We start from the raw sequence: 26,298 nt of genomic DNA, 5'->3' as shown, positions 1-26,298 counted from the left end.
TTACTGAAACTATTGCTTTATTTTTAAAATGTAAATAGTTATTATGGCCTGCCTTGTCATTTGTTGGGGCAGAGATGGCTTTGGGGGTGGGAATGGGAAGGAGGGGTGGGGGCTCCATACCATGAAAGGTGGTCCTCTGCTGCATAGATGTTGCCATCTAGTGGGTTATTATTTACAAAAAAAAAAAAATTTTTTTATTGAAGGATAATTGCTTTACAGAATTTTGTTGTCTTCCATCAAGCCTCAACATGAAACAGCCATAGGTATACATACAGCACATCCTTTTTGACCCTCCCTCCCACGTCCCTCCCCATACCACCCCTCCAGTTTGATAAAGAGCCCCTGTTTGAGTTTCCTGAGCCGTACAGCAAATTCTCGTTGGCTATCTTCTTACACACGGTAATGTAAGTTTCCGTGTCACTCTTTCCATACACCTCACCTGCTCCTCCCCTCTCCCCCACGTTCATAAGGCTGTCCTCTATGTCTGCTTCTCCACTGCTGCCCTGTAAAGAAATTCTTCAGCACCATTTTTCTAGGTTCCATATATGTGCGTTAGAATATGATACTTATCTTTCTGACTCACTTCACTCTGCATAATAGGTTCTATGTTCATCCACCTCATCAGAACTGACTCAAATGTGTTCCTTTTCATGGCTGAGTAATATTCCACTCTGCATCTGCACCACAGCTTCTTTATCCATTCATCTGCTGATGCACATCTAGGCTGCTTCCATGTTCCAGCTACTGTAAATAGTGCTCCAATGAACAATGGGATACATGTGTCTTTTTCATCCCTGGCTTCCTCAGGTTATATGCCAAGGAGTGGCATTGCTCGGTCATATGGTGGTTTTACTCCTCGTTTTTTAAGGAATCTCCATACCATCTTCCATAGTGGCTGTATCAATTTACATTCCCATCAACAGTGCAAGAGAGTTCCCTTTTCTACACACCCTCTCTAGCATTTATTGTTTGTAGACATTTTAATGATGGCCATTCTGACCAGTGTGAGGTAATATATCTCATTGTGGTTTTGATTTGCATTTCTCTAATAATCAGTGATGTTGAGTATATTTTCATGTGTTTGTTAGACATCTGTATGTCTTCTTTGGAGAAATGTCTGTTTAAGTCTTTTCACCCTTGTGGGTTATTTTTAAGATGAGGCTGCAGAGGTTACACCTGGCCTATATGGGGAATGCAACTCAGTGCCTAACACATGACTGGGACTGCTTTCCACATAGCGTCCACTCGAGGATGGTTCACCCGAGTGTGCCTGCTGCCGAGAGCCCACTGTGCTTTCTGGCTGTATCTCCCAGGGTGGCTGGAATGACTGTTCTACAAGCACAGCAATCATGCAGCAGGTTGTCTGGGCCAGAATCCAGTTTTGTCTTCTGCAGTTCTGAATTGTTCCCCTTCCTGTCACTCTTCCCTTCGTAATGCTTTTGCCTTATGTGCGTTACAAGAATGGGCTGCAGTCAAAACTTTCCTGAACATTTCTTCTCTAGCGAGCTGCACTGCATCAGGGCACTCTGACATCCTATCTGTCAGCAATCCTTAGGCGGACAAACAACATTAGGATTCCACTTTAAATCACCCAGGAAGGGAGCCAAGCCTGGGCTGTCTGAGAAACCTAATAGCCAGAGTATCTGCCAAATACACTGTATCATTTCTTTAGATCCTTTGGGATCTTGCCTTTATTTACTTGGAATCACATCTCCTCCAGGCACGCCTAGAAGATCCATATCATCTTCTGCTTTCATTCTTTCCTTTCTTCGGTGGGCTCCCTGCAGACCTCCACCCGAACATTAACTCTCTGTAAGATCACTGCTTTTCTTACTGCCTCCTACAATAGCTGGTAAGGGAAAGATAGTTCATACCACGGAGCTATTTTTCTAGGTGGGTACATGAGGCCTGGAATTGCTACAACCACTTTTGGTACCATAAAGGAAGCCAGCCTGTGGATGAAGCCAACACAGGAGGGCAGAGTCAAAAGAACGCCAGAGAAATGGAACTGAGTCCTGACCAAACCATTCCTGAAGCCTGTAATCCTCTTCAGTTTTGCCAGCCAATGCTGTCTTTATTGCCTCAGCGAGTTTAAGGAAGGTTTTGTTCCTGTCACCTACAGAGCCCTGACTGACGGGAATGCCCGTCACAGCCCCCTGCTCCCTCTCCCACCTTTCACTTACGAATGTCACCGTTCTGTAGTTCAGTGATCCCAGTCCTTGAAGAAGACTAAGTGCTGCTCCACCTGCCCTAAACACTGCCTCACACATTGACATATGACCTCTGATTCAACTCAGACCCCATCTCCTCAGAGAGGCTTTTCCCAGTGATCTAAGCTGTGCATTCCCTCCCCTTCCGAATCACAGTACCTGGTTATCTAGAGTTCTTACCACTGTCTGGAGTTGTTCTTCCAGGTGTGGGCTTGTTGACAGTCTGTTTCTTGACGACAGGGACATTGCCTGAGTCATTCATTTCTCCTTCCCAAGTATCTGGCATGGAGTAAGTGTTCAACAAACACTCGCTGAAGTTGTGAATGGGTTCTCGCATCTATACACTGTGTGTGAAGGTCCAGCCAGTGTGGAGGTATTCAGGATTGTGTTTGGATGACAACTGTCAGCTCCAGTGCCTTGTCCTTGGGCTCCAGTGCTCTTTTCATGCTCATACAGCTGTTTCTTCCATGTTGTCTGGTTCTGCTTTCTCAAGAACCTGTTTCTTTTTTGTGAAGAAAACAAGAGAGGGTTCTGGCTATTCAGTGGTGTGCTCAGAATTTTGAAGGTGGGGATAGAGAGGAGGAAGATTTGACTTCATGAGAAATGAACAAGAGACAAAAGGCAGCCAGGTTTACCTGGGTCTTGCGCTGTCCTACTCATTTTGGTATATTTGATCTGCAGAAAGCTGGAATCTTCCTCTGCTAGGCCTCAGAGGAGGGCATGGGCACTCTGGGCTTAGTGGAGGCCAAAGTATCAGGACGGATCAGAGCAGAAGGTTTCTCTATTTATTACAAGTCTCATTACACAAATACAGCTGACTGGAAGGTCTAAAGACCCTTCCAACCCTGATCCACCTGTAGGTGCAAGGACAGGGGCCATGCTCACTGGCCAGGGAGCCCTTCTTAGAAGAACTGCTTGTCCTGTGGATGGTTCAGAGTCTTGGGTCTAGCAATGGAGAGAAACCCAACCTGGATGGACAACCCCTCAAGGCAGCCCTTGGTGGGAATGCTCTGGGCAAAGTAGCAGCTTGAAGTTTCACAGTTTGCATCTTCCAACCATAGAGTCAAGTCAACAATTAAAAAACAAGCTGGAAAAGGAGAAGGCTGGAAAAGTAGTGCTGGAAGAGGAGGTGGGTGCGGGAAGGGCACACAGAGGGCTTCAGGTATACTGGCAGTTCCTTGATTTGGGCAGACGCGCGTCATTCCAAAGTTATTCTTTCAGTTCAGTTCAGTTCAGTCGCTCAGTCGTGTCTGACTCTTTGTGAACCTATGAAACGCAGCACACCAGGTCTCCCTGTCCATCGCCAACTCCCGAAGTCCACCCAAACCCATGTCCATTGTGTCCGTGATGCCATCCAACCATCTCATCCTCTGTTGTCCCCTTCTCCTCCTGCCCCCAATCCCTCCCAGCATCAGGGTCTTTTCAAATGAGTCAGCTCCCCACATGAGGTGGCCAAAGTATTGGAGTTTCAGCTTCAACATCAGTCCTTCCAATGAACACCCAGCAATGATCTTCTTTAGGGTGGACTGGTTGGATCTCCTTGCAGTCCAAGGCACTCGCAAGAGTCTTCTCCAACACCACAGTTCAAAAGCATCAATTCTTCAGTGCTCAGCTTTCTTCATAGTCCAACTCTCATATCCATACATGACCACGGGAAAAACCATAGCCTTGACTAAATGGACTTTGGTGACAAAGTAATGTCTCTGCTTTTTAATATGCTGTCTAGGTTGGTCATACCTTCCTTCCAAAGAGTAAGCGTCTTTTAATTTCCTGGCTGCAATCACCATCTGCAGTGAATCTGGAGCCCAGAAAAATAAAGTCAGCCACTGTTTCCCCATTTATTTGCCATGAAGTGATGGGACCAGATGCCATGATCTTAGTTTTCTGAATGTTGAGTTTTAAGCCAACTTTTCCACTCTCTTCTTTCACTTTCATCAAGAGGCTTTTGAGTTCCTCTTCACTTTCTGCCATAAGGGTGGTGTCATCTGCATATCTGAGGTTATTGATATTTCTCCCAGCAATCTTGATTCCAGCTTGTGCTTCTTCCAGCCCAGCGTTTCTCATGATGTACTCTGCATATAAGTTAAATGAGCCAGGTGACAATATACAGCCTTGACGTACTCCTTTTCCTATTTGCAACCAGTCTGTTGTTCCATATCCAGTTCTAACTGTTGCTTCCTGACCTGCATACAGGTTTCTCAACAGGCAGGTAAGGTGGTGCGGTATTCCCATCTCTTTCAGAATTTTCCAGTTTGTTGTGGTCCACACAGTCAAAGGCTTTGGCATAGTCAATGAAGCAGAAATAGATGTTTTTCTGGAACTTTCTTGCTTTATCAATTCCGGTGGATGTTGGCAATTTGATCTCTGGTTCCTCTGCCTTTTCTAAAACCAGCTTTAACATCTAGAAGTTCATGGTTCACATACTGCTGAAGCCTGGCTTGGAGAATTTGATTCTTTACATACATTTAAATGGCACTGACCTTCTGTATGCATGTAATATCTTAAAAAAATTTTTAATTAAACAAAAAAAGCCCCAAATGTGAAAGGTAAGTGGGTGACGGAGCAGAAATGAAACAGGAGCACAGAGAAGGAGGAGGCGAGCAGAGGCGGGAGGTGACGTCATGGACGGGGCCTGCTGGCCTCAGTTTCTCTTCTTCTGTCTGGATCCTGGTTCTGCTTCCAGGTGCTGGAGCCCCACTAGCATGCCCAGGATTGAGATACCTTAAACACAGACAGACAAGGTTAGTGGCTGACATAAGCACCGTGCTTTCTTATATTGCTTGTACAGGGCTGGTCCTTATGGCAGGGACGGCTCCTGTGGGAGTTCCAGGGTCACTCAATGCTTACTTGCCACCGTGAGGGGTGCCATGACGCCAATCGTGGGAGCTGCGGTCCCAAAGACAATCAACTCACAGAGGAAGTGCCCCAATGCGAGGAAGAATGTCCAGAGCGTGATGTGGTAGAGCCTACAGGGGAGCAGACAGAAATGGGATTGTAGGTACAGCTTGTTCAGGGCGGAGGAAGTACTCAGACTTGAAACACACAAACCAAAACCCAGGAAATGGCTGTGGCTAAAGAAAAAGGAGCCTTGGTCCCGCGAAAGACCTGGGTGTTGCTGCTGCTAAGTGGCATCAGTTGTGTCCAACTCTGTGCGACCCCACAGATGGCAGCTGCTAGATCACATCAATTTTATTCACCTCTAGGGCAAAACCGAAGCCTTCAACTGCTAAATTGATAGGAGAATGCCCAGCCATCCAGAGTGGCTTTGACAGTCTTAGCCAGGTGGTGAAGCCAGTGATAGCAGAGTCTGGAGGATGGCAATCCTAGGTAATGTAGACAATTGTGGATCAATCACACTTTTGTATTCTACTTACTCAAACTGGCTTGACTCTAGTCCAAGCCCGCTTTGCACGTGTCTGGCCAGGGGCTGGTCAGTGCTCATCTGATGGATGCCACCAAATGAAGGGCATGAATGCGGAATGGGTGGTAAGGGCATTTCTGGGGCTTTTAGATGATTTTGTAACATTGGCTGCATCTTAAGATACTTTGCATCTTAACCCAGCAAAATGGTCACATGGAGGACACAATGACAACCTCATAGGAATATAACTTGTTCCTCAGTTTTGACAAGGAGGTGGAGAAGACAGAAGTTACAGGAAGATGGGCCACTTTGATAGTTGGTATCTTTCTTCTTTAACTATGAAATTTAAAAATTATTAAATACTTCCAACATACAAAAAGTCATTCATAATAGAATTTACCCCTATACAACCAATACCCTACTCCACCAAATCTCACTATCTTGACATTTTTGCTTCAGATACCTTTTTCCTAAGAAATAAAATATTCAGTTCAGTCAGTTCAGTTCAGTCGCTCAGTCGTGTCCGACTCTCCAGTTAAAGGTTCCTGGATGTCTTTTTTCTTTCAAGTGAAAATTGGCTTATTTAGAGACATACCAATTAGATAGGCAGAGTGCAGATTGTTTCAGAAAGTGAGCACAGCTGGGAATTGAGTTCAAGTTTTTGGTTAGGGAGAGAATATAATCAGAGAGCATATCAGAAGCACAGGGACAAAAAAATCCAGGCTTTTAAAAAAAGTTGGAAATAGAAGTCAGCATTTCCGCTGTCCTGTGTTGAGTGAAGGGGAAATGAAAGGGTAAGAGACGTAAAGATAAGTCTCAGCTGTCCCTGTTCATCCCCAAAGCACAAAACCCAACGATACACCCCTTCTACTTGTCAGTAATTCTTCATCACAGTAAAGGCTGTTAAAATGATTATGCAGTCCTTACTCCCTACCACTCATCCTGAGAGGAAAAACAGATACACGAGTCTCATTTTATACATGAAATATATCTCTGAGATGCAGAGAAGGTCTATAATAAACTTGCTGCTTCAAAGTTATTACCATTAGAAACGAGACCAGAGCCTATTTTCTAATTTTCATTTTTGGGCCTCAGAGTGTTTCCACTAAACCACGCTGCTTCCAAAAATACATATCAATCTAGAACAAGTAGTCTATAGTTTCAGGTTCAAAAATATGAAAAAATAAAGCTGGAGGGATCACAGTGCTAATAGGACTCAAATCCCACTTGTCCTAGTCCTCTCAGTTTAAACGAATTGGGTCTCCAATATGCAGATCTACAGAATCAGCAACAAAAATCACTGCTTCCCAGGGCTACTAGGAGGAGACTTCATCAGTGCCATGTGGAACCATCTGGTATAATAACAGGGGCTCAATAAATATCACCTTCTCCTCTCTTGCCCAGATGCTGAGAGTCTGGCTAACACAAAAGTATTTTGGTTTGAAGTTCTTTTGGTGGCCTTACCTGGGGACCTGAGCAAACTTTCCACCTTGACTGTGATGATTGGTGTTGGGAAGAAAGCTTTAGCCCCCTCCAGTGGCCAGTTCGGATTACAACACTATCTAGCCCAGAGGCTGCGACTGCCTGCACTTGTTCCAAACTAGCCTGTATGATGGAGAAGGAAATGGTACCCCACTCCACTCTTCTTGCCTGAGAATCCCGTGGACAGAGGAGCCTGGTGGGCTGCTGTCCATAGGGTCCCACAGAGTCGGACATGACTGAAGCGACTTAGCATGCATGCATGCACTGGATATAAAATGGCAACCCACTCCAGTATTCTTGCCTGAGAATCCCAGGGACAGAGGAGCCTGGTGGGCTGTCGTTTATGGGGTTGCACAGAGTTGGAAATGACCGAAGCGACGTAGCAACAGCAGCAGCAGTCTGTATGAGGGCTTCCCAGATGGCAAAGAGGTAAAGAATCTGCCTGCCAATGTAGGAGCTCTAGAGATGCGGGTTTGATCCTACCCTGGATCAGGAAGATCCCCTGGAGTAGGAAATGGCAACCTGCTCCAGTATTCGTGCCTGGAAAATCCCATGGACAGAGGAGCCTGGTGGGCTACAGTCCACGGGGTCACACAGAGGTGGACACGAGTGTGCACGCACACATGCACGCAGTCTGAGTCCTCTGAAGAGACAGACACAGAGGAGTCCTCGGTTCTCTGGTACATCCACTGCATGACTCTGTGTAAACATGCAGCCATTTACGAGTGGGCTCATGATGTCACAGAGCGTGATTTTTTTTCATCCCTGCCTCTCAAGGAGGAATGTGAGAGTAAGGTCTGTCATGGCCTCTCTAAAAAGAGCAAGCACACTAGCTCTTTAGTAGAAGAAAGGCTGACCCATTAGTAAAGAAGTAAAGGGATATGATGCAGGCCACTGGATCACAACATAACCGGTTTGCTGTGTCCATTTCAAAGAATTGTTAAGCTTTAAAGACCTTCACGCCTGTGATGTTTTCTAGCCCTGGAAGGAATGGTACCTAGTAATCTTTTATCTTCATATCTGAGGTTACTGTATCAAATCGTAGGCCATATGATGGAATCATAGTCCATCATAATAGTGCTTGTTGACTCTGGGCATTTATTAGAATCAACTGAGGAAATTTTATCAAATTACCCAGACCTGGATGCCAGATCAGTTAACTCATACATGCTGGAGATGGGCCCAGGAACCCCTGGTATTTTCTAAAGCCTTGCCTTGTTGATTTTAATGTACTGGCATTGATAAACAAGTCTCCGAGGGAGGATCACAATGGCTCTGCTGAGCACCCGTTGCCAACACAGGAAGGTGCTGTTCCCTCCCTTACATACGTTTTGTTGTGAATGTCGATGGCGCAGAAGCAGCGAATCACTGATGAGAGCAGCGTCCAGATTCCAAAGGTCCGAGCTTGGAGGCCATTCACTGTGCAGCAGAAGCAAGCAAGAGTGTGAGAAGGGAGGGTGAGCGTTCCCTCCAAACTCCTCGACCTTCGCTGGAGGAGTCAGAGAGCTGAGCCTGAGATCCCCTTGGCGGGGCAAAGTACAGGCTCTGATGCTGCACGTGGGAACTAGAAGGGATGGAAAGAATTCTGGGAGGAGAACTGGTTCAGCTCCTCTTCCAACATCGACAGCTGGGCGGGCGAGTTCCAAGAGAAGAAACCCAACAAACAGCCCACTTCAGCAGTAACTCCTGGGTTAGTGGTTTATGGCTCTGCCTGGAAGCCGCTCTGGTATTGGTGAAGCAAGTGAGTCTGAATCAGCGTAAGTGTGGAGGAACACGGTGGCGAGCGTTCTGTCAATACAAGACTCCTAGGAGGTCAGCACACTTTCAGTGAGGCTGATGCAGGAGAGAACGCAGACATACTGAGCCCTGTCTAGACACCCACACCTGGTCTTTAAGAGACCCAGGTCCAGGCTTCACTCCTGGCTCAACTGGTAAAGAATCCGCCTGTGATGCGGGAGACCTGGGTTCAATCCCTGGCTTGGGAAGAGACCCAGGTCCCTGGATCTTCTGAATTCAGATCTGTATTATGTGAATGAAGCCCTAACTAGGCTGGTTTCCTGTGTGTGCGGGAAGGGAACAAAGTACTGGTGTTTGCTGGGGCCACTCTGCTCTTGCTCACTTCATTCTGGCACTGCTGCTGTGCCAGAGTATGAATCATAGTCCATCATAACAGTGCTTCTTGACCCTGCGCATATATTAGAATCAACTGAAGAAATTTTATCAAATTATCAAGACCTGGATACCAGATCAGTGAAATCGTATACTCTGGAGGTAGGCCGAGACCCCCCTGGTATTTTCCTAAAGCCTTGCCTTGTTGATTTTAATGTAATGGCATTGATCTATGGTAAAAAGCAAAGATACTTCCTTTGCTGGTCTCCTGAGCAAGAGAAATTTTAAGGGACAAGACTCACAACTGAAATGTCTTTCAGGATTTTCCTTTAAGGATTTTTGAGCCTTTGGAAAACCAGACAGCAACACCAAATTCATAACCCCAAAGTTCTTTAGATGGTAGTCATTTTGAGAAAAAAAATCCCATATCCCAAACTAATATTTAATGGTTAGTCCTGGAGTGAAGTTGCTCAGTTGTGTCCGACTCTTTGTGACCCCATGGACTGTAGCCTCCTAGGCTCCTCAGTCTGTGGGATTTTCGAGGCAAGAATGCTGGAGTGGGTTGCCATTTCCTTCTCCAGGGGATCTTCCCGACCCAGGGATGGAACCCAGGTCTCCAGCATTGTAGGCAGATCCTTTACCATCTGAGCCACCGGGGAAGTCAGTCCTGGAGGGCTATATATATTTTTTCTTTTGACACTCTTTATAAAGCATCTTGATTGCTCTTCTGATGGAAAGATAGGAAATTTCTCTATTCTACTTCTATATATCTCACTAAGGGTGAGATATACAAATGGAGTATCTCAGTAATCCTAAACAGAGTAGGCATCAAGTAAAATTCTTCTACTGGATGCTCCAGGGTCCTGCTATCACCAGCAAAGTACCAGGAGGTCCCGAGGGACCTATTTCCAGGCTGTGTGTGTGTGCATGCATGCATGCACAAGCTAACAAACACACTTCTGCTCAGCTACATGCCCTTGGGCAAATCACAGAACCCTTGGACTTTTCTATCTCAACTTTAAATTCAAAGGGCTAAGTGACATGACCTCTAAATACCTGTGAATCTATACAGAGTTCCTGGACCACCGGAGGACAGCACTGGAGGGTGGAAAGTGGAATTCTTCCACCCACTTTTCCAGGTTCTCTAAGCCTACTGAACTTGAGCTTTGTTCAAAGTGAGGCTTAGCCTATTTACTTTCATTTTATACCCAGATGTTGCAGAAAAATGAGCTAGGTCAGAGCCTGAATCTGGGTTACCTATAAATGTGACACACAATTGTTGCTACTATGAAATGGTGCTGCAGCTCAAGCCACCCACATATCAAAGCAAGGAAGCGCAAGCTGAAATGTGCAACCACTCTCCAGCAGAGAGGCTCAGGGCACTGGGGAAAGCCATCGCGGGCCTGTGGAAGTTCATGTGGGAAACCAACCTGGAGGGATTTTAGATATCTTTTCAGGGTCTGTGTCATGGTTTGAGAAGACCTTGGATTAGTCATTCTCCATATGCAATGCAGGATATAAACCAGATGCCCATGACCTGATTTCTGAAATAAGCTAACAGGAAAACCTCTTCATGGTTTCCTCATCAGGTATCAGAGTTAGCAAGGAACTCATTTCCTCACTTGTCCTTGTAATGGTATTTGTACAGACCAGCTGCCAAGGGCAGTGTAAAATGAAGGGAAAGATATTCAGAGAAGCTGGGGGGAGAAAGGACCAATTGTTATCCACCACGTCTGTTATTCTAGTGACTTAGGCTTGCTAGCTTATGCAGCATCAGAATCACCTGGGAAGTTTCTAAAAAGAATTTCCTGTGACCCATTCAGGGGGCGAAAGATTCAGTAATTAGGTCTAGAGAAGGAAATGGCCACCTGTACTTTGTTTGGTTTTAGTTTTTCGCAGTTATTGTATGTACAGCCAGGTCTGGGGACCACCATTTAGGCCACTCCCACAAAGGATGCAGGTCTTTGCTTTCTTACCCAGGTCTGGCTTGCCAGTGTAGAGCTTTTCATAGAGAAAGGTGTGGTCTCGGAAGCTCTGTATTGAGTTCCCCACGGCTACGATGGATACCATCACCAGCCAGCTTCGTAACACATTCAGGAATCGGCTCATGGCTCCCCTCCAACCTGAGAGGGCTTTTTGCCTTGGAAACAAAAGCAAAGGGCAGGAGACAACAGATGGTTAATGTGCTTCAACCATAAGCTCTGTAGTTAACCTGTGTCCCATTCATGAGGGCTGTACTATTCTTACTTCATCAGTCATTTCATAAACTCCTCTCCTAAGTACCGGAGGCTCATCTATCCCCATACACCCTTCACAGGGTTGGCACTATGCCTTTGAATATCTACCTTAACTCAAAGTGTGCTGACCAGAGTAAAAAGGCTAAACAATGCAGTTGGTGGAAATGACAAACCTAGTGGGAAAATTGAAGAAAGAAACAGAAGAGAGGGAGGTGACCAAACATCAGTATAAAGAAATAAAACAGACTTTGGTGTAAGACTTACAGAAATTGGTCTCAATATTTCATCATACTAATAGTGGTGAGTCAACAGTATACTCTGAAATAAGTAGCACCATGCTTATATTTGTCTAAGGAATTTTTCCAAAATATTAGCCTAAATCAGAACTCTCTTTTCTTGGCTACAATTAATCCCCTGGGATCTTTACTTGTAACCTGGTGTTTCATGTCAACCTTTTGTACTGCAAGTAGCTCAAAGGTGATTATAAATCTACTAATAGATACACGCCTGGTTACTTGGCACAGACAAGCCTTCTATGTCTGAGTGGCACGTATGGTTTGAGGGCATTATTAACATGCTTTAACTTTTCTAAACTTTGGTTTTCAGGGACATCATGCTTCATAAATTAGGAGAAAAGTATAAAAGTTACAAATTAATAAATTGTTGTGAGTTGAGAAATAGTAAGAAAATTAGATGCAGAAGGAAACAGCAATGTTGGTGTTGGGTTGCAGAAGAATCTAGTTATTGAGGACTTGTATATGCCATGCACCTATTATATATTATCTCATTTAATCTTTAAACAAGGTTGGTAGACACTATTAATATTTCCGCTTTATAGATGAGGGATGGCATAGAGATGTTAAGTGACTTGCTTAAGGTTACAGTCTATAGATGAAAGAGCTCAGATAAAAACCATGGTCTATTGGTCTCTAAGATGTCTCAGTGAGCATATTTTGATGAAGTTTCCATTTTTGTGAGAGACAAGCGAGCCATAGCCACCTGTCTTCAAGTGGTATAGAAAATACCATCAGGCTATGTACTTTTTATTTAAAAAACAGAACAAAATGTTAGATCAACCAATGCTGAGCACAGATTTCAATCATCTTGGTTTAAATAAAAACCATGTAGATTAAAATCTAATCATGGAAGTGCTTCTTCTCATCTTTGGTATGTGACCCATGGTTTATCTATTGTCTGGTTAATTTCTTGAGCCTTAAGTGGCAATAAATTATCAGGCTTCCTTTGTCACTTTGACAGTAGGCCTTTTGGCATGGTCCTACATTACTCGGCTGAAACAAATATTAAAGTCAGTAATAGCAGAAGTGTGATGCACCAAAAAACACAGCAAGTTCCAGGGATAGAAAGGTCAGTGGATGAACCCCTCAGTGCAAATGGATCACAAAACTGAACTCTGTCAAAGTCCAGAGAGAATGAAGCTCTAATGGAATCACAAGCAGTTAGCATGGGCCAAGATATATACACTCCACTTGCCCCACCATATTGTTTTCTCACCTTGCCTCACTAGGAGCCTTAAGCTCTCAAGAGTCAGAAAAGCTGTATGGATGACCTCCCTCTTTGACAGAACTTATGCCCATTTCACATAAATTCTCAGAAACTCCAGAAGGTAGATGATGAAGGCAGAGCCTGAGCGCTCTTCCAAACTGCTCTGCCAGTCCCTCAGCACGACTTCCTCAAAGCTTTTGAAGGCCTATGAGAGTATCCAACATCTATTCGCAAAATTTACCCAGGCCCAGGCCAGCAAAGGTGTGGTGGTTTACTAGGGTCGGCAGAGTTTCCTTTACTGGTCTCACTTTTCAGTAGCTGTGTGACTGCGGGGAAGTAATTTACACTTACAGCTTAGATTTCCTTACCTGCAAAATGGAGATTAAAATTACCTATTCCAAGAGTTATTATAAGAATTACTTTAGAAATCAAAGTTTCATCGTATTGTGCCAGGCTCAGAGTGGGCACTCATTTTGTTCATCGATTCACTAGTTCTGTACCTACCAAGCTTTCTTCATTTTCCCAGCTCCCTCTTCTCTTGGTCCCTTAAATCTCTTTTTCCCCTACAAGGTTGCCTCCGGCGTATCTTCCTTCTGCCCCATCTCCATTGCTTCAGGCTGTGCGGATCCTCTCCGTCAGAAGCCACACAGACACCCACCTCTACCCCCCACCCCCCGCCCCTCCCAGTCACCCTACCTGGCGACAGTACTCTCAGCACTGCAGCAGTAGTAGCAGCAGCAGCAGAACCCTAGCACAGCTCCAGCCCTGAGTCCACCTGAGCCAGTTGTCCCCGCCCCTACTCTCAGCCCGGCTCCAGCATTGGTTTGTTGCCATCAGTCCTCGTTCTGATTGGCTGTTTAGGTTATGCTCGAGCAGGCGATGGGGCGTGAACCGCTTTACTGCCAATCAGCGGCTGCCGCTCCGCAAACCTCACCCCCAGCACGCCGCCCTTGCAGTGAACCCTCCCGCTGAGCGCAGCGAAACAACTCCAGGTTCGGAATCAATCTTTTTGCGGCGGAGGGGGAAAGACCAGGAAAAGGAAGTCAAGGCTTCTGTGGGGAGCAGAGCCCTGTGCCCGCCCGGCGCGGAGGTGACGACAATTGTACGCGCCTGAAGCTAAGCGTCCTCCGCGCCGCGGCGCGGGCGCCTGCGCAGTGGGTCCGAGCGGGCGGTTGCTGGTTGGTTGTTGTAGTAACGAGGGAAGCCGCCTTCGGCTGCGGCCTTGAGCCCGGCTGGAGAAGGAGGAGGGAGGGAGGCGCAGAGCTCTGTCCCCGCCTGCCCGCCCCGACCGATGGGAAGATGAAACAGGTAAAGGCCTGCGCCCGCGCCCTCCTCCCGGAGAGAGGGGCGCCCCGAGTCCCGGCGGGCGCCGGCCGCTGCCCTTCCCTCTCCTTGTCCGGGAACAGCTCTTGGCTTCCGGGCGCGCTGGGCTGAATCGCAGCGGCTGCGGCTCTCCGCGTCCCTTCCGTGGGGAGCATCTGAGGACCTCCCTGGGGTGGGCTGAGCCGTGGGTGGATCTGAGAGCCTGATCCCTTTAGGGCGAGGACGCTCCTCGGGCGAGTGCCCTCAATCTTCCGATCGCCCTGTCTCTTCCTGCCCAGGTCGCAGCCTAGGACAGGTTGGCATCCCTTCGTCGCTTGGAGGTTTAGTTTCTTTTGTATGAATTTAAGGGACTTCCCAACATTTTGGGAAATACTGAGAAATCCTGTTGGGGATACTCGGTACAAAGCCTTGAGATTGTTCCATAGTGCCCGTTTCGCTGAACATGTGTAGGGATCCTTGTTGGAACTGGCTTTCCTCGCCCCCTATTTAGATTATCCCATATATTAATGCACAGAAAAATAAGATTTGGAAAGATTGAATGGTAATCTTTGAGTAATAGGATTATGGTCATTCAAACATTTTTTTATCTTTTATTTCTAGTCCATCCTCAAACACAGTGAAATGTACCTTTTCTCTGTTAAAGTATTATAATTAGAAATAAGCTAATTTTAATGTCAATTTGTTATTCGGATCATAGTTTGTGATTTTCAGTAAGGGAGAATAATTTTTGAGAGCGTTTGGAAGGACAGACACCCCACACCCCCTTCCACGCCCCCCCGCCCTACCCCCACCGCCTCCCGCCGCTATTTACAACCTTGATTCAGCAGAATATATTCATTTTTTACTTGTATTTATTTCAGTGGAATCATGATCGTATTTTACCTATGCTTTAAAGGAATATTTGGAAGGATCTTAAAAGTTGCGTTTTTCATTTTAGCTCATGTCATGTTTTGCTATCAAGAAACCTATGTTTTAGGCAATCAGCCGCATATCTCAGATTTTCCTAAAAGTTAAGTAAGCCTATCATTTTGGTACACGTTAGATTTAGTATGTAAAAGAAACATAGGAAACTTAATAGCCACTCTTCAAATACACAGAGGACAGACAATATGTTTGAAAAAAAAAATCTCGATTATTGTGCCATACGTGAGGCACTGTGAAAAAAGGTAAGCTTTAGAGGCTGGACCCTATTTAGATAAATATAAATATGAGAGGGATTGGGGGCAGGAGGAGACCGGGATGACAGAGAATGAGATGGATGGATGGCATCACCAACTCAATGGACATGAGTTTGAGTGAACTCAAACTGGTGATGGACAGGGAGGCCTGGCTTGCTGTGATTCATGGGGTCGCAAAGAGTCGGACGCGACTGAGCGACTGAACTGAACTGAAATATATAAATATGTTTTAGTTACATAAAAGATCACCATCAATAATGAACAAAAAGACAGTTGTGTTATGTTTCAGATCCTTTGTCTCTCTTGCAGGAATCTGTGCCACCCAAATTGTTTGATCCAGTGAATGTGCAAGGAAAGGTCTCTGAGGCCTCTGTCTGCTGACTGCATGACAAACTCTAAAGGAAATGCCAGTTGTGATGGCCCGGGACCTGGAGGAAACAGCATCATCCTCAGAGGATGAGGAGGTGGTAAGCCAAGAGTAAGTAACAGCAGGCCTGCTTTTGACCCTTTGCCTTCAGGTTGGAAGATAGTTCTCTTTTATTTTACTCCAATCCTCTTTTACCAATATCCTTCCTTTGGTGTTATCTGACTCTGGTTTTAGTCTCCATCAGTTCAGTTCAGTTGCTCAGTCGTGTCCGATTCTTTGCGACCCCATTAGTCACAGCACACCAGGCCTCCCTGTCCATCACCAACTCCCGGAGTTCACTCAAACTCATGTCCATCGAGTTGGTGATGCCATCCAGCCATCTCGTTCTCTGTCGTCCCCTTCTCCTCCTGCCCCCAATCCCTCCAAGCATCAGAGTCTTTTCCAGTGAGTCACCTCTTCGCATCAGGTAGCCAAAGTATTGGAGTTTCAGCTTTAGCGTCAGTCCTTCCAACGAACACCCAGGACTGATCTCCTTTAGAATGGACTGCATGCATGGTCTAATTTGGGATCTTTTTTTTTGGGTGACCATCAGCTATCTGAAATGAGATAAGGCTCTGTTTCTGGGCTTATGAGTGAACATCAATCAACCCTAGATGGTACAGGTAGTAGCTCTTAATCAACTCTTGATCAGAGCTCCTTACATAGGAGATTTTGAAATTTTTAGATACCTAAGAAAAATAGGTCTTCCAACGCTGCGACATTGGTTGTTTTCTCCAAAGCTTTTACGATGATAGAGTGATGATAATAATAAGTTATTTGAGTAAGTGTGGAACAGGCCTTTAGAATTCTGAGGCCTGTGCTGTCTGTTGAGACACATGGCTTTCTCAAGTTCTTTTAGATAAGAGTCAAGTTTCTTCATTGCTGAATTCTCACAAGAATATAAATGAAGATAGGGCTAAGTGTAGCTGCTGTAGGTGATGGAAAGGGCTTTAACTGCCATATCCCATTTAACAATAACATCTGAAGACATTAATTATTCCCACTTAATTAAGCTCAGCCCCACAGATATCAAATAACTTCCTTAGGGACGCATAGAGATTAAGTGACAGGTTGAGATTTAGACTTAGATTTCCATGATTTTGCAATTCTTAGAATTTTGCCTCCTTTAATATTATTACATGACAGAGTGAGCAAAGAGAGAGTCTGGCTTAAAGATAAGATTAGTTTTTAAGGTTCTGTGTAAGTCCACTATTCATGTGCTATGTCTTCTGAAAAGTGGGGATAGTATCTGCCAGGCTGAATCAAGTAAAATAATGTGTATCAAATTACCTTTAAATTATAAAGTGCCATGCAAGTGTTAAGGCATTATTCTTGCCGGATTTAATATTGATTGTAAAGTATATTTCTTATAATACAGCAGAAGATTATATTATTTAATTAGAAAAAGTTATTGAAGCATTAGTAAAGCTTTGGGGAGAGGCTTTTCATCACTCTTAGGTCATAGAAAATAATAAGAGATTTGTTATTATTAATGTATTTGGGTCATTCTCTTTCAGGATAATTAAATGGATAATTTCCTCTGGGCACTTTACCTTTTTGACTTTTTCTGTGTGTTTCCTGTTAGCCATTTCTCCAAATTTTTAACCTTTTCTGCAGGCATCCATCTTTCTGATTCAAGATCTTCTTTTACTTCATGACTGTCCTTTTTATTAGTGGGCTTATAGGTTGGGCCCAACAAGTATTAGATCAAACTGTATGAAATTGCTATTTAGGTAAGTCAAACACAGTCAAAATTTTGAGAACTTTAGAGGACTCAGCATAATTTCATTTTATTTTAGATGACTCAAACTAATTTTATTTTAGTAGGTACTCAATAAATACTTGCTGCCTGAATGACTAACTTAATAAATGAATATATGGCACATTTGTTAGTGTATTTAGCACGATCATTCATTTAGAAGGTAAAACCTAAGTTTAATTTTCTAAAGACAGCAACATGAGGACTGTTTTTGCTTAGTTTGCATAAACGCCCTGTCCTTGGGTGGTCTCTGATTAACACTTGTAAGTGGAGAATACCAGGAACATCATAGATACCTGGACCGCCACTGTGAGCCTTCACTATTTGGTAACCAAATGATTGCTTGAGGGTAGAGGCTTGCCAGATTGTGGTCCATCCTCATCACACCAGATGAGAAGACTGTATTCACAGGGGATCCAGTAGCAATTTTAGTAACTTCTGTAACTTAGAAGTAGTGATAAATATCAATGTTATTTTGAGAGGTCTGGAACAACTGTCATATGGTACAAAGAATCTGTCATTTCAGTTGGAGTCGAAGGCACAGGTAATGCTAATACTGCTGTGGTTTGTTGCCTCTATTTGCAATTAAGAAGTGCTAAATTTCTGGTAGAAGTTAGTGAAAATACAGGTGTAATCCCACCCCACCTCCACCCCAGTTCATACTGATGGACGTTTGCTCCTCTTACTTTTAAACTCCTACTGTTGAGTTTTGATTGTTAATGTTCCATCAGCTCATGTCTATGAAACGCTTGTTTTATACTTTAGGAATCTTAAAGTCATTCTTGTTCACACTTGGAGGAGCATGCTTACGTTTCTTAAGTTTTGGAAGTTCAAAGGTCTTAAGTCATCTAGGATTTTTGACTTGATCCCAAGATGTCTCTCCATGGATAGATCTACTCAGATCCCCAGGCTGTATTAAAGTATTCATGCTTTGCAATCCTGGACATTAGAGCTAGAAACTGTCCAGGCATCCTTGTTTTGCACGATATTCTTTACAATAGTAAATGTAAAGGGGCTCTTTTTCTATATTTTCCTTGGGGATCCCAGATTATAAATTTATACATATAAATGTGGAAATGTTCATTTGGTATATAGATTCTTTAGTCCTTAAAAATATCTAATTCTGATTGTAAAAGCAGGCTTTATATCAGTTAAAAAGATCTCCAACAAATGATGGGCTTCCCTCATAGCTCAGTTGGTAAAGAATCTGCCTGCAATGAGGGAGACTTGGATTTGATCCCTGGGTTGGGAAGATCCCCTGGAGAAGGGAAAGGCTACGCACTCCAATATTCTGGCCTGGAGAATTCCATGGACTGTATAGTCCTTGAGGTGGCAAAGACTCGGACATGACTGAGCAGCTTTCACTTTCAACAAATGATTATACAGCTTGTGCTACAGGTCAGAGAAATACAACTCTGTGGGCTGCAGGAGCTGGGGAAGGCTCCAGGGAGGTGGTGAGATGAGCTGGGCTATAGAGAGTGGGATTAGGTGAACAGAGAAACCGGGGAAGGCATTTCCAGCACAGACATTGGGCTGAACGAGGCTTAGAGGCTTTGAGTTATGTAGGCTGGATCCCAAGAGTGAATAATATCTATTCCTCATGAAACAGCTGTTTAAAAACCAAAATGTTCTTAGGCTTTCAATAAAGTAAACCATAAAACTAGTCAACTTTGGTTACTAATCCAAGTTTTTTGTTCTTTCATGTCTGTAAAAACATAATTTCTTAGTATGTCCTGGTTTCTGGTGTAAATGAATATTTAAAGTCCCAATTTTCAGTTTCCTAATCATTTTGAATCTTTTCCCGTTAGCGCCAACTGGTGGGAACATGCTTTTAGTGACAATGCAGCGCCTGCCTTAAGTGTTTTTCGGTCGACCTTACTGAATTAACGATTCATCTGCTACCTGTTTTCTCTTTTCAGAGGTTGTAAGTGAAAAGGTTGTCTGTCAGGGATGCAGCTTTCTGCAGACAGTATGCTTCAGGCCTTGGCTTTTGTCAGCTCGGTGTGCTTATTCTGTTCCTGACTTTTGTCAAACATTTTTACCTTTTATCAGTAACGCATCATTTGTAGGTGCTACGGCACACTGGTGCCAGTTTGCAGCTAGAGGTGGATTGACAAGGAACTTTAGTTTCCAAAGTTTCTGTCTAAAGCTTGATAGTTTAACCTGCCTGTTTTTTCCTCTATCCTCTGACTTAGATGTATAGTGAAAAAAAAAAACGTTGAAAGGGATCATAGGAATTATCTGGTCCCTTTTACAGGTGTTTAAGATGGTACTGTGCTTAGTTGCTCAGTCGTGTCTTACTCTTCGTGACCCCATGGACTGTAGTCCACCAGATTCCTCTATCCATGGGATTCTCCAGACAAGAATACTGGAGTGGGTTGCCATTTCTTCCTCCAGGGGATCTTCCCAACCCAGGGATCAAACTCAGGTCTCCCACATTGCAGGCAGACTTTTTACCATCTGAGCCACCAGCGATGTCGATTAAGATGAAAAAGAAAGCAAATCACACACACAGACACACACACAAATCCTTCTTGCACCCTGTAAACACCATTTCTCTCAAATGGTCACTGTCACCCAAGTCAAATTGCAGGAACATTAAACATCCACTTTCCATTTCTAGAAAACAGGGAATGAACTAGGTGTAGTGTTCCCTGCTTTCTTCACTAAATCTCTTGGCACCTCCTCCGAAGTGTAAAGGCTGCCTCATTTCTAAGAATGGTAGCCTGGCAGCCTGTACATTTAAAGCATGGATCTGTTTAAATCTGTGTTGGGGGAGTCTAACTTGGCCCTGAGGTTTGTGGTATGGCTTTTTTAAGGGTTGTGGTCACGTGTTTTTGAGAGCAGCCTGAACCTTTGGATTAATGATAATAGTAAATGGATCTTATTCCATATAAAGGTATTGATTAATTTCAATTCCTCGGGGTTCAGTTTAAGATGCTTATGCAAAATATCACTGAAATGGGATTATGGAAATGGAAGAGTGGAAAGAGCACAGACAGTTGGGTCAGATGCCTGTTCCCTTGCATAACGAGCTGTATGACTGAGGAAATTACATAACCTCCCGGAGACACCTTTTCTTCGATTCAAAGTACTGGCAAGAGGATTAAATGAGATAATTTGATAGCTCTTAGTGTAATTCTTGACACATAAGAGGGATCCAGGTCATTTCTTTCCTTTCCTACCTCCCTGCACTAAGGCAGTTGAAGATTTTTCTAATCTGTGAATAAATACACACTTGAGATTGGTTTAACAGACATTTCCGGAAGATAAGAGAAAGTTAGAGGTCCTCTTCTGGAAGAAAATATTGTTCCATTTAGTGTAGGCTTGCTTTCAGACATATAGTGTTAATTGGGATACTTGTATTTCTTTAGGTTTCCTAGCTCAGACTGTTAGGATGGGCCTCATATTGGCTTAAAAAGGGACTGTAGGGTGTAAAAGGGGTATGCCAGTTATTGTGATTATTTTAGTTTTTAGTTAGGATTCTTATCTGTGCTGGGGACTAAGACATAAATTGTCATAAATAATAAAGGGAATGTGCTAACTCATATTTAGGAAAGACTTGATTCTATACCTGCACGTTTGCCACTCAGGGTCTCATTTCTCTCATTCTCTCAGTCAGGCTCCCTCTAACTTCTCCTTTGCTCACAGCTCCAGGCTCTCCTTCCAAGGTCAAACCGTGACAATTGCACTTCCAGACCTCATTCTCTTACGCCATCAAGGGGAGGAGGCCATCTCTCTGCAGCTGCTTCAGAAGAGAAAGTATCACTCTCCTGGAGGGTCATACATGTCTCCTAACACACTGTCTCCAGCTGCTTCGTGTCCTCATCCCTGAACCAGGAACTCTAACTAGGGTGTGGAAAACCCTGATTGGCTGAAGTCAATCAAGGCCTGTCCCTGCCCCAGGGATGGAGTTCTTGAACAGACCATGTGATTGAGAATGGGAGAGAAATGGTTTCCCGTAGGACTTTTGGAATGCTTCTTCCAGAAGAAGGGGAAAGTTGCTAAGCAGCCAACCCCGGTGATCTGCTTCAATTGTTAATTAAGATTTTGAGCTGTGAATTAATAAAGCCTTCTGTTACGGTTGTAGAGATCATCCATGCATCATGTGGACTGGAGGCTGCAGGAGAATTCCAGTTTTGGTATTCCATGCTGAGGCTATTCTGACAAAGGACAACAATATTCGAGTAATTGGAGGTAGGTATGATTTTCCCCAGAGAGGGCAGGGCTGGTCATGGCCCTGATAACCTCTCCTTGGAGAAAGTGATAACCACATTTAGACAGGGAAAGGACCTTGGTCAGGAGAAGATTCTCATGATGTTTTATACTTGAAAGGATTATTTATGATTCCTTAAATTGTTTTCTGCATATAAAATTTTTTTCCTTGTTTTTTTGTTTTTAGAGTTATGTGTACAAGTGTTTATGTTTTTTTGTTTTTAGAGATCATTGACATACAGCACTGTAGAAGGTTTAAAGTGTGTGGCATGGTGATTTAACTTACATATATCATGAAATGATTATCACAAAAAGTTTAGTGATAATTGTTTTCTTTAATTATGGTAAAATACACTTAACAAAATTATTGTTTTCATCGTTTTAGTGGACAACTCAGCGACATTTGGTACATTCATAGTATTGTGCCACCATCATTTTCTAATTCTAGAACATTTTCATCTAAAAGTAAACCATTGGTTTTAGGCCTAAAGCCCTAAGCGTCCCAGTGATTTTAGCACCATGAGCTCAATCGGCACCGGGTATGATCTGTCAGCTTCTACATTCTCTCCGGATGGAAGAGTTTTTCAAGTTGAATATGCTATGAAGGCTGTGGAAAATAGTAGTACAGCTATTGGAATCAGATGTAAAGATGGTGTTGTCTTTGGGGTAGAAAAATTAGTCCTATCTAAACTTTATGAAGAAGGTTCCAACAAACGACTTTTTAATGTTGTTCGACATGTTAGAATGGTAGTGGCAGGTTTGTTGGCAGATGCTCGTTCTTTAGCAGACATTGCAAGAGAAGAGGCTTCCAACTTTAGATCTAACTTTGGATATAACATTCCACTAAAACATCTTGCAGACAGAGTGGCCATGTATGTACATGCGTATATACTCTACAGTGCTGTGAGACCTTTTGGCTGCAGTTTCGTGTTAGGGTCTTACAGTGTGAATGACGGTGCACAACTCTACATGATTGACCCATCGGGTGTTTCATATGGTTATTGGGGCTGTGCCATTGGCAAAGCCAGGCAGGCTGCAAAGACAGAAATTGAAAAGCTTCAGATGAAAGAAATGACCTGCCGTGATGTTGTTAAAGAAGTTGCAAAAATAATTTACATAGTATACGATGAAGTTAAGGATAAAGCTTTTGAACTAGAGCTCAGCTGGGTTGGTGAAATAACTAATGGCAGACATGAAATAGTTCCTGAAGATGTAAGGGAAGAGGCAGAGAATTATGCCAAGGAATCTTTGAAGGAAGAAGATGAATCAGATGATGATAACATGTAACATTTACTTGTATATTAAATTTCTAATACAGTCCCATGTAACTATTTAGCCCTTTGGATTATTACATAACCAATTTTCATTAAATTTTTGTCTTATAACGATTTAAAAAAAAACAAAAGTAAACCATTGAACAGCATCCACTGAACACTCATTCCACAACCCCCTCATCCCAGCTCCTGGAAACCACTGATTTTTCTGCCTCCACGCCGTTACCTAATCTGGATAAATGGTCTCATACAACATGTAGCCTCTTGCGTATGGCATCTTACACTTAGCACAATATTTTCAGGGTTCATCCATGTTGTAGCATGTATCAGTACTTGATTCTTTTTGTGGCTGAATAATATTCTGTTGTACAGACATGCCACATTAAGTAACAGTTGCTCAGTTGTGTCCAACTCTTTGTGACCCTGTGGACTGTACGGTCCATGGAATTCTCTGGGCCAGAATACTAGCGTGGGTAACCTTTCCCTTCTCCAGGGGATCTTCCCAACCCAGGGATCAAACCCAGGTCTCCTGCCTTGCAAGTGGCTTCTTTACCAGCTGAGCCACAAGGGAAGTCCAAATAATATTCCATTGTACAGATATACCATATTTTGTTTATCCATTCATCAGTTGATGGATAAATGTTTCCACCTCTTGACTCCTGTAAATAGTGCTACTGTGAACATTCATGTACCGTCTTTTGTTTGTTTTCAGTTCTCTGGGGTATATACCTAGGAATGGAATTGCTAGGTTGTATGGTGATTCTGTGATTAAGTTATTAAGGAGCTGCCAAAGGATTTTTCACAGTGACTGTGCAGTTTTACATTCCCACCAGCAACATATGAGAGTTTCAGTTTCTCCATATCCTCCCTCACATTCCTTTTGTGTTTTAGAATATAGCTATACTAATGGGAGTGAAGTGGTATCTTATTGTGGTGATGATTTGCATTTCCCTATTGCTGGTATTGAGCATCTTTTCATGTCCCCTTTGGCCATTTACATATGTTCTTTGGAGAAATGTCTATCTAGGTTTTTGCCTATTTTTTAATTGGCTTGCTTGTCTTTTTGTTGTTTAGTTGTAAGAGTTCTTTACACATTCTGGATACTAGAACCTTATCAGAAAAATGATTTCCAAATGTTTTTTCCTGTTCTGTAGTTTGTCTTTTCATGCTCTTGATAGTTTTCTTTCGTGGCAAAAGTTTTTCATTTTGATGGTGTTTAATTTATCTACTTTTTCTTTTATTGCTTATACTTTTGGTGTCATATCTAAGAAATCATCACCTAACCCAAAATCGTGATCCCTATGTTTTCTTCTAAGAGTTTTATAGTTTAAGCTCTTATATTTAGAGCTAAGCAGTTTTTTGATGCATTTTCAGTTAACTTTTTTATATACTGTGAGATAAGGGTCCAACCTTCATTCTTTTACATGTGGATAATCCCCCGCATGAGTAGTTGAAGAGACTGTTCTTTCCCTGTTGAATAACCTTGGGACTATTGTTGAAAATCAATTGACTATTGAATGTATGGGTTTATTTCTGGACTCTCAATATTCTGTCATTCTGTATGTTTATCCTTATGCCAGTGCCATGTTATTTTTATGACTGTATCTTTGAACTAAGTTTTGAAACTGGGAAATGTGAGTCCTCAAAGTTTGTTCTTCTTTTTTAAGATTTTTAAATTTTTTTGCTATTCAGGGTCCATTGCAATTCCATATGAATTTGGGAGCAACTTTTTCTTTTCTGCAAGAAAGGCTGTTTAGATTTTGGTAGGGAGTACATTCAATCTGTAAATTGCTGTTGGAAGTGTTGCCATCTTATGTTTCAGTCTTCCAGTCCATGAGCGTGGGATGTCTTCCCGTTTATTTAGGTCTTCTTTGGTTTCATGAGCAATGTTTTACAGTTTTCAGTGTGCAAGTCTTATACTCCTTGGTTAACATTATTCCTCAGTATTTTATTCTTTCTGATGCTCTTATAAATGGAATTGTTTTCTTAATTTCATTTTGAGTTGTTCATTGTCAGTGTATAAAATACTGCGGATTTTTGTATACTGATCTTATGCTGAACTCATTTATTAGCTCTGATAGTGTGTGTGTGTATTGTTTAGGATTATTTCTATGTAAGATCATGTGATCAGTAACTGGAGATTTATCAATCCCTCCCTTCCTCCCTCCCTCCTTCACTCCCTTCCTTACCTGGCTAGAACTTCCAGTACAGTGTTGAATAGAAGTGATGAAAATGGGCATCTTTGTCTTATTTCTGATCTTAGGGGGAAAGCTTTCAGTCTTCTACCATTCAGTTTGATGTTAGTGCCAGGGTTTCATAAATGCCTTCTATCATGTTGACGAAGTTCCCTTCTATTCCTTAGTTGAGAGTTTTCATCATACAACACTATTGGATTTTGTCAAATGCCTTTTCTACATCAATCAAGATGATTCTATGTCTTTTTTCCTTCATTTTATGAATGTGGTATGTTATGTAGATTGAATTTTGTATACTGAACCAGCCTTGCATTCCTGAGCTAAATCTCACTTGGGCGTGGTATATAGTCCTTTTAATATGCTGCTGGATTTGGTTTGCTAGTATTTTATTGAGGATGTTTGCATCTATATTCATAAGGAATATTGCTTTCTTTTTTTCTCTTACTGCTTTTGTCTAGCTTTGGTATCAGGCTAATGCTGGGCTCATAGAATGGGCTCCTTCCTCCTCTTTGAAAGAGTTTGAGAAAAATTGGCTTTAAATGGGCTTCCCTCATTGGTAAAGAGTTCCAGTTGGTAAAGAATCTACCTGCAATGAAGGAGACCTGGGTTCGATTCCTGGGTCGGGGAGATCCCCTGGAGAAGGAAATGGCAACCCACTCCATTATTCTTGCCTGGAGAATCCCATGAACAAAGGAGCCTGGCAGTCTACAGTCCATGGGGTTGAAGGAGTTGGACACGATTTAGTGACTCAATCACCACCACAGTTCTTTAAATGTTTGATAGAATTCACCAGTGAAGCATTTAGTCCTGAGCTTTTCTTTGTTGACAGGTTTTTGATCACTGGTTCAACCTCTATTTGTCTATTCTGTTTCTTATTGAGTCTATTTTGGTAATCTGTGTGTTTCTCTGGGCTTTTTGCACATTTTATTTAGCTTATATAATTTTGTTTGCATATAGTTGTTTTAGTGTTCTTTTATAATCCTTTTTATTTCTGTTATACAGTAGTAATATCCACACCTTCATTTCTGATTTTAGTGATTTGAATC

At 43.0% G+C, this 26,298-nt stretch overlaps 2 protein-coding genes and 1 pseudogene across 11 annotated transcripts in view; 2 read left to right on the top strand and 1 right to left on the bottom strand.

Moving 5' to 3' along the window:
• Positions 1–29: 29 nt before the first annotated feature.
• Positions 30–13,871, bottom strand: ERG28 (ergosterol biosynthesis 28 homolog). The gene is made up of 5 exons (XM_055435694.2): positions 13,599–13,871; positions 11,139–11,302; positions 8,382–8,472; positions 5,058–5,176; positions 30–4,931 (listed from the first exon to the last, which is right to left on the bottom strand). Exons 2-5 carry the CDS (start codon positions 11,269–11,271, stop codon positions 4,852–4,854), a joined length of 423 nt encoding a protein of 140 aa, XP_055291669.1. The 5' UTR covers positions 11,272–11,302; positions 13,599–13,871; the 3' UTR covers positions 30–4,851.
• The window catches only part of TTLL5 (tubulin tyrosine ligase like 5), a 318,082-nt gene continuing 305,615 nt past the window's right edge, over positions 13,832–26,298 (top strand). For 6 of the 10 annotated variants that reach the window (XM_088839430.1, XM_088839429.1, XM_088839427.1 and 3 more), the window contains exons 1-3: positions 13,934–14,210; positions 15,713–15,881; positions 21,659–21,765. In XM_088839430.1, the coding sequence (XP_088695556.1) occupies positions 15,808–15,881; positions 21,659–21,765 (181 nt within the window). In that variant the 5' untranslated portion in view covers positions 13,934–14,210; positions 15,713–15,807. Of the gene's footprint in view, positions 13,895–13,933; positions 14,211–15,712; positions 15,882–21,658; positions 21,766–26,298 lie in introns of those variants that run through there. The other 4 variants (XM_055435681.2, XM_088839425.1, XM_088839423.1 and 1 more) reach the window with 3 other exon arrangements.
• LOC129562506 (proteasome subunit alpha type-3 pseudogene) lies at positions 22,240–23,152 on the top strand (annotated as a pseudogene).

This window comes from Moschus berezovskii, chromosome 9, assembly GCF_049115385.1.
Source record: "Moschus berezovskii isolate FMDL1 chromosome 9, NW_MosBer_1.0, whole genome shotgun sequence".
NCBI lineage: Eukaryota > Metazoa > Chordata > Mammalia > Artiodactyla > Moschidae > Moschus > Moschus berezovskii.
The sequence above is the reverse complement of the archived record's forward strand: the minus strand, read 5'-3'. Positions and strand labels throughout refer to the sequence as shown.

Bases quoted from the DNA above. Each gene is read 5' to 3' on its own strand.
- ERG28 (XM_055435694.2), bottom strand. From the start codon at position 11,271: ATGAGCCGATTCCTGAATGTGTTACGAAGCTGGCTGGTGATGGTATCC. The intron at 8,473-11,138 runs GTAAGAAAGCAA...TCTGCTGCACAG, and splicing joins CACTGGCAAGCCAGACCTGG to TGAATGGCCTCCAAGCTCGG. The intron at 4,932-5,057 runs GTAAGCATTGAG...TCTGTGTTTAAG, and splicing joins GGCACCCCTCACGGTGGCAA to GTATCTCAATCCTGGGCATG.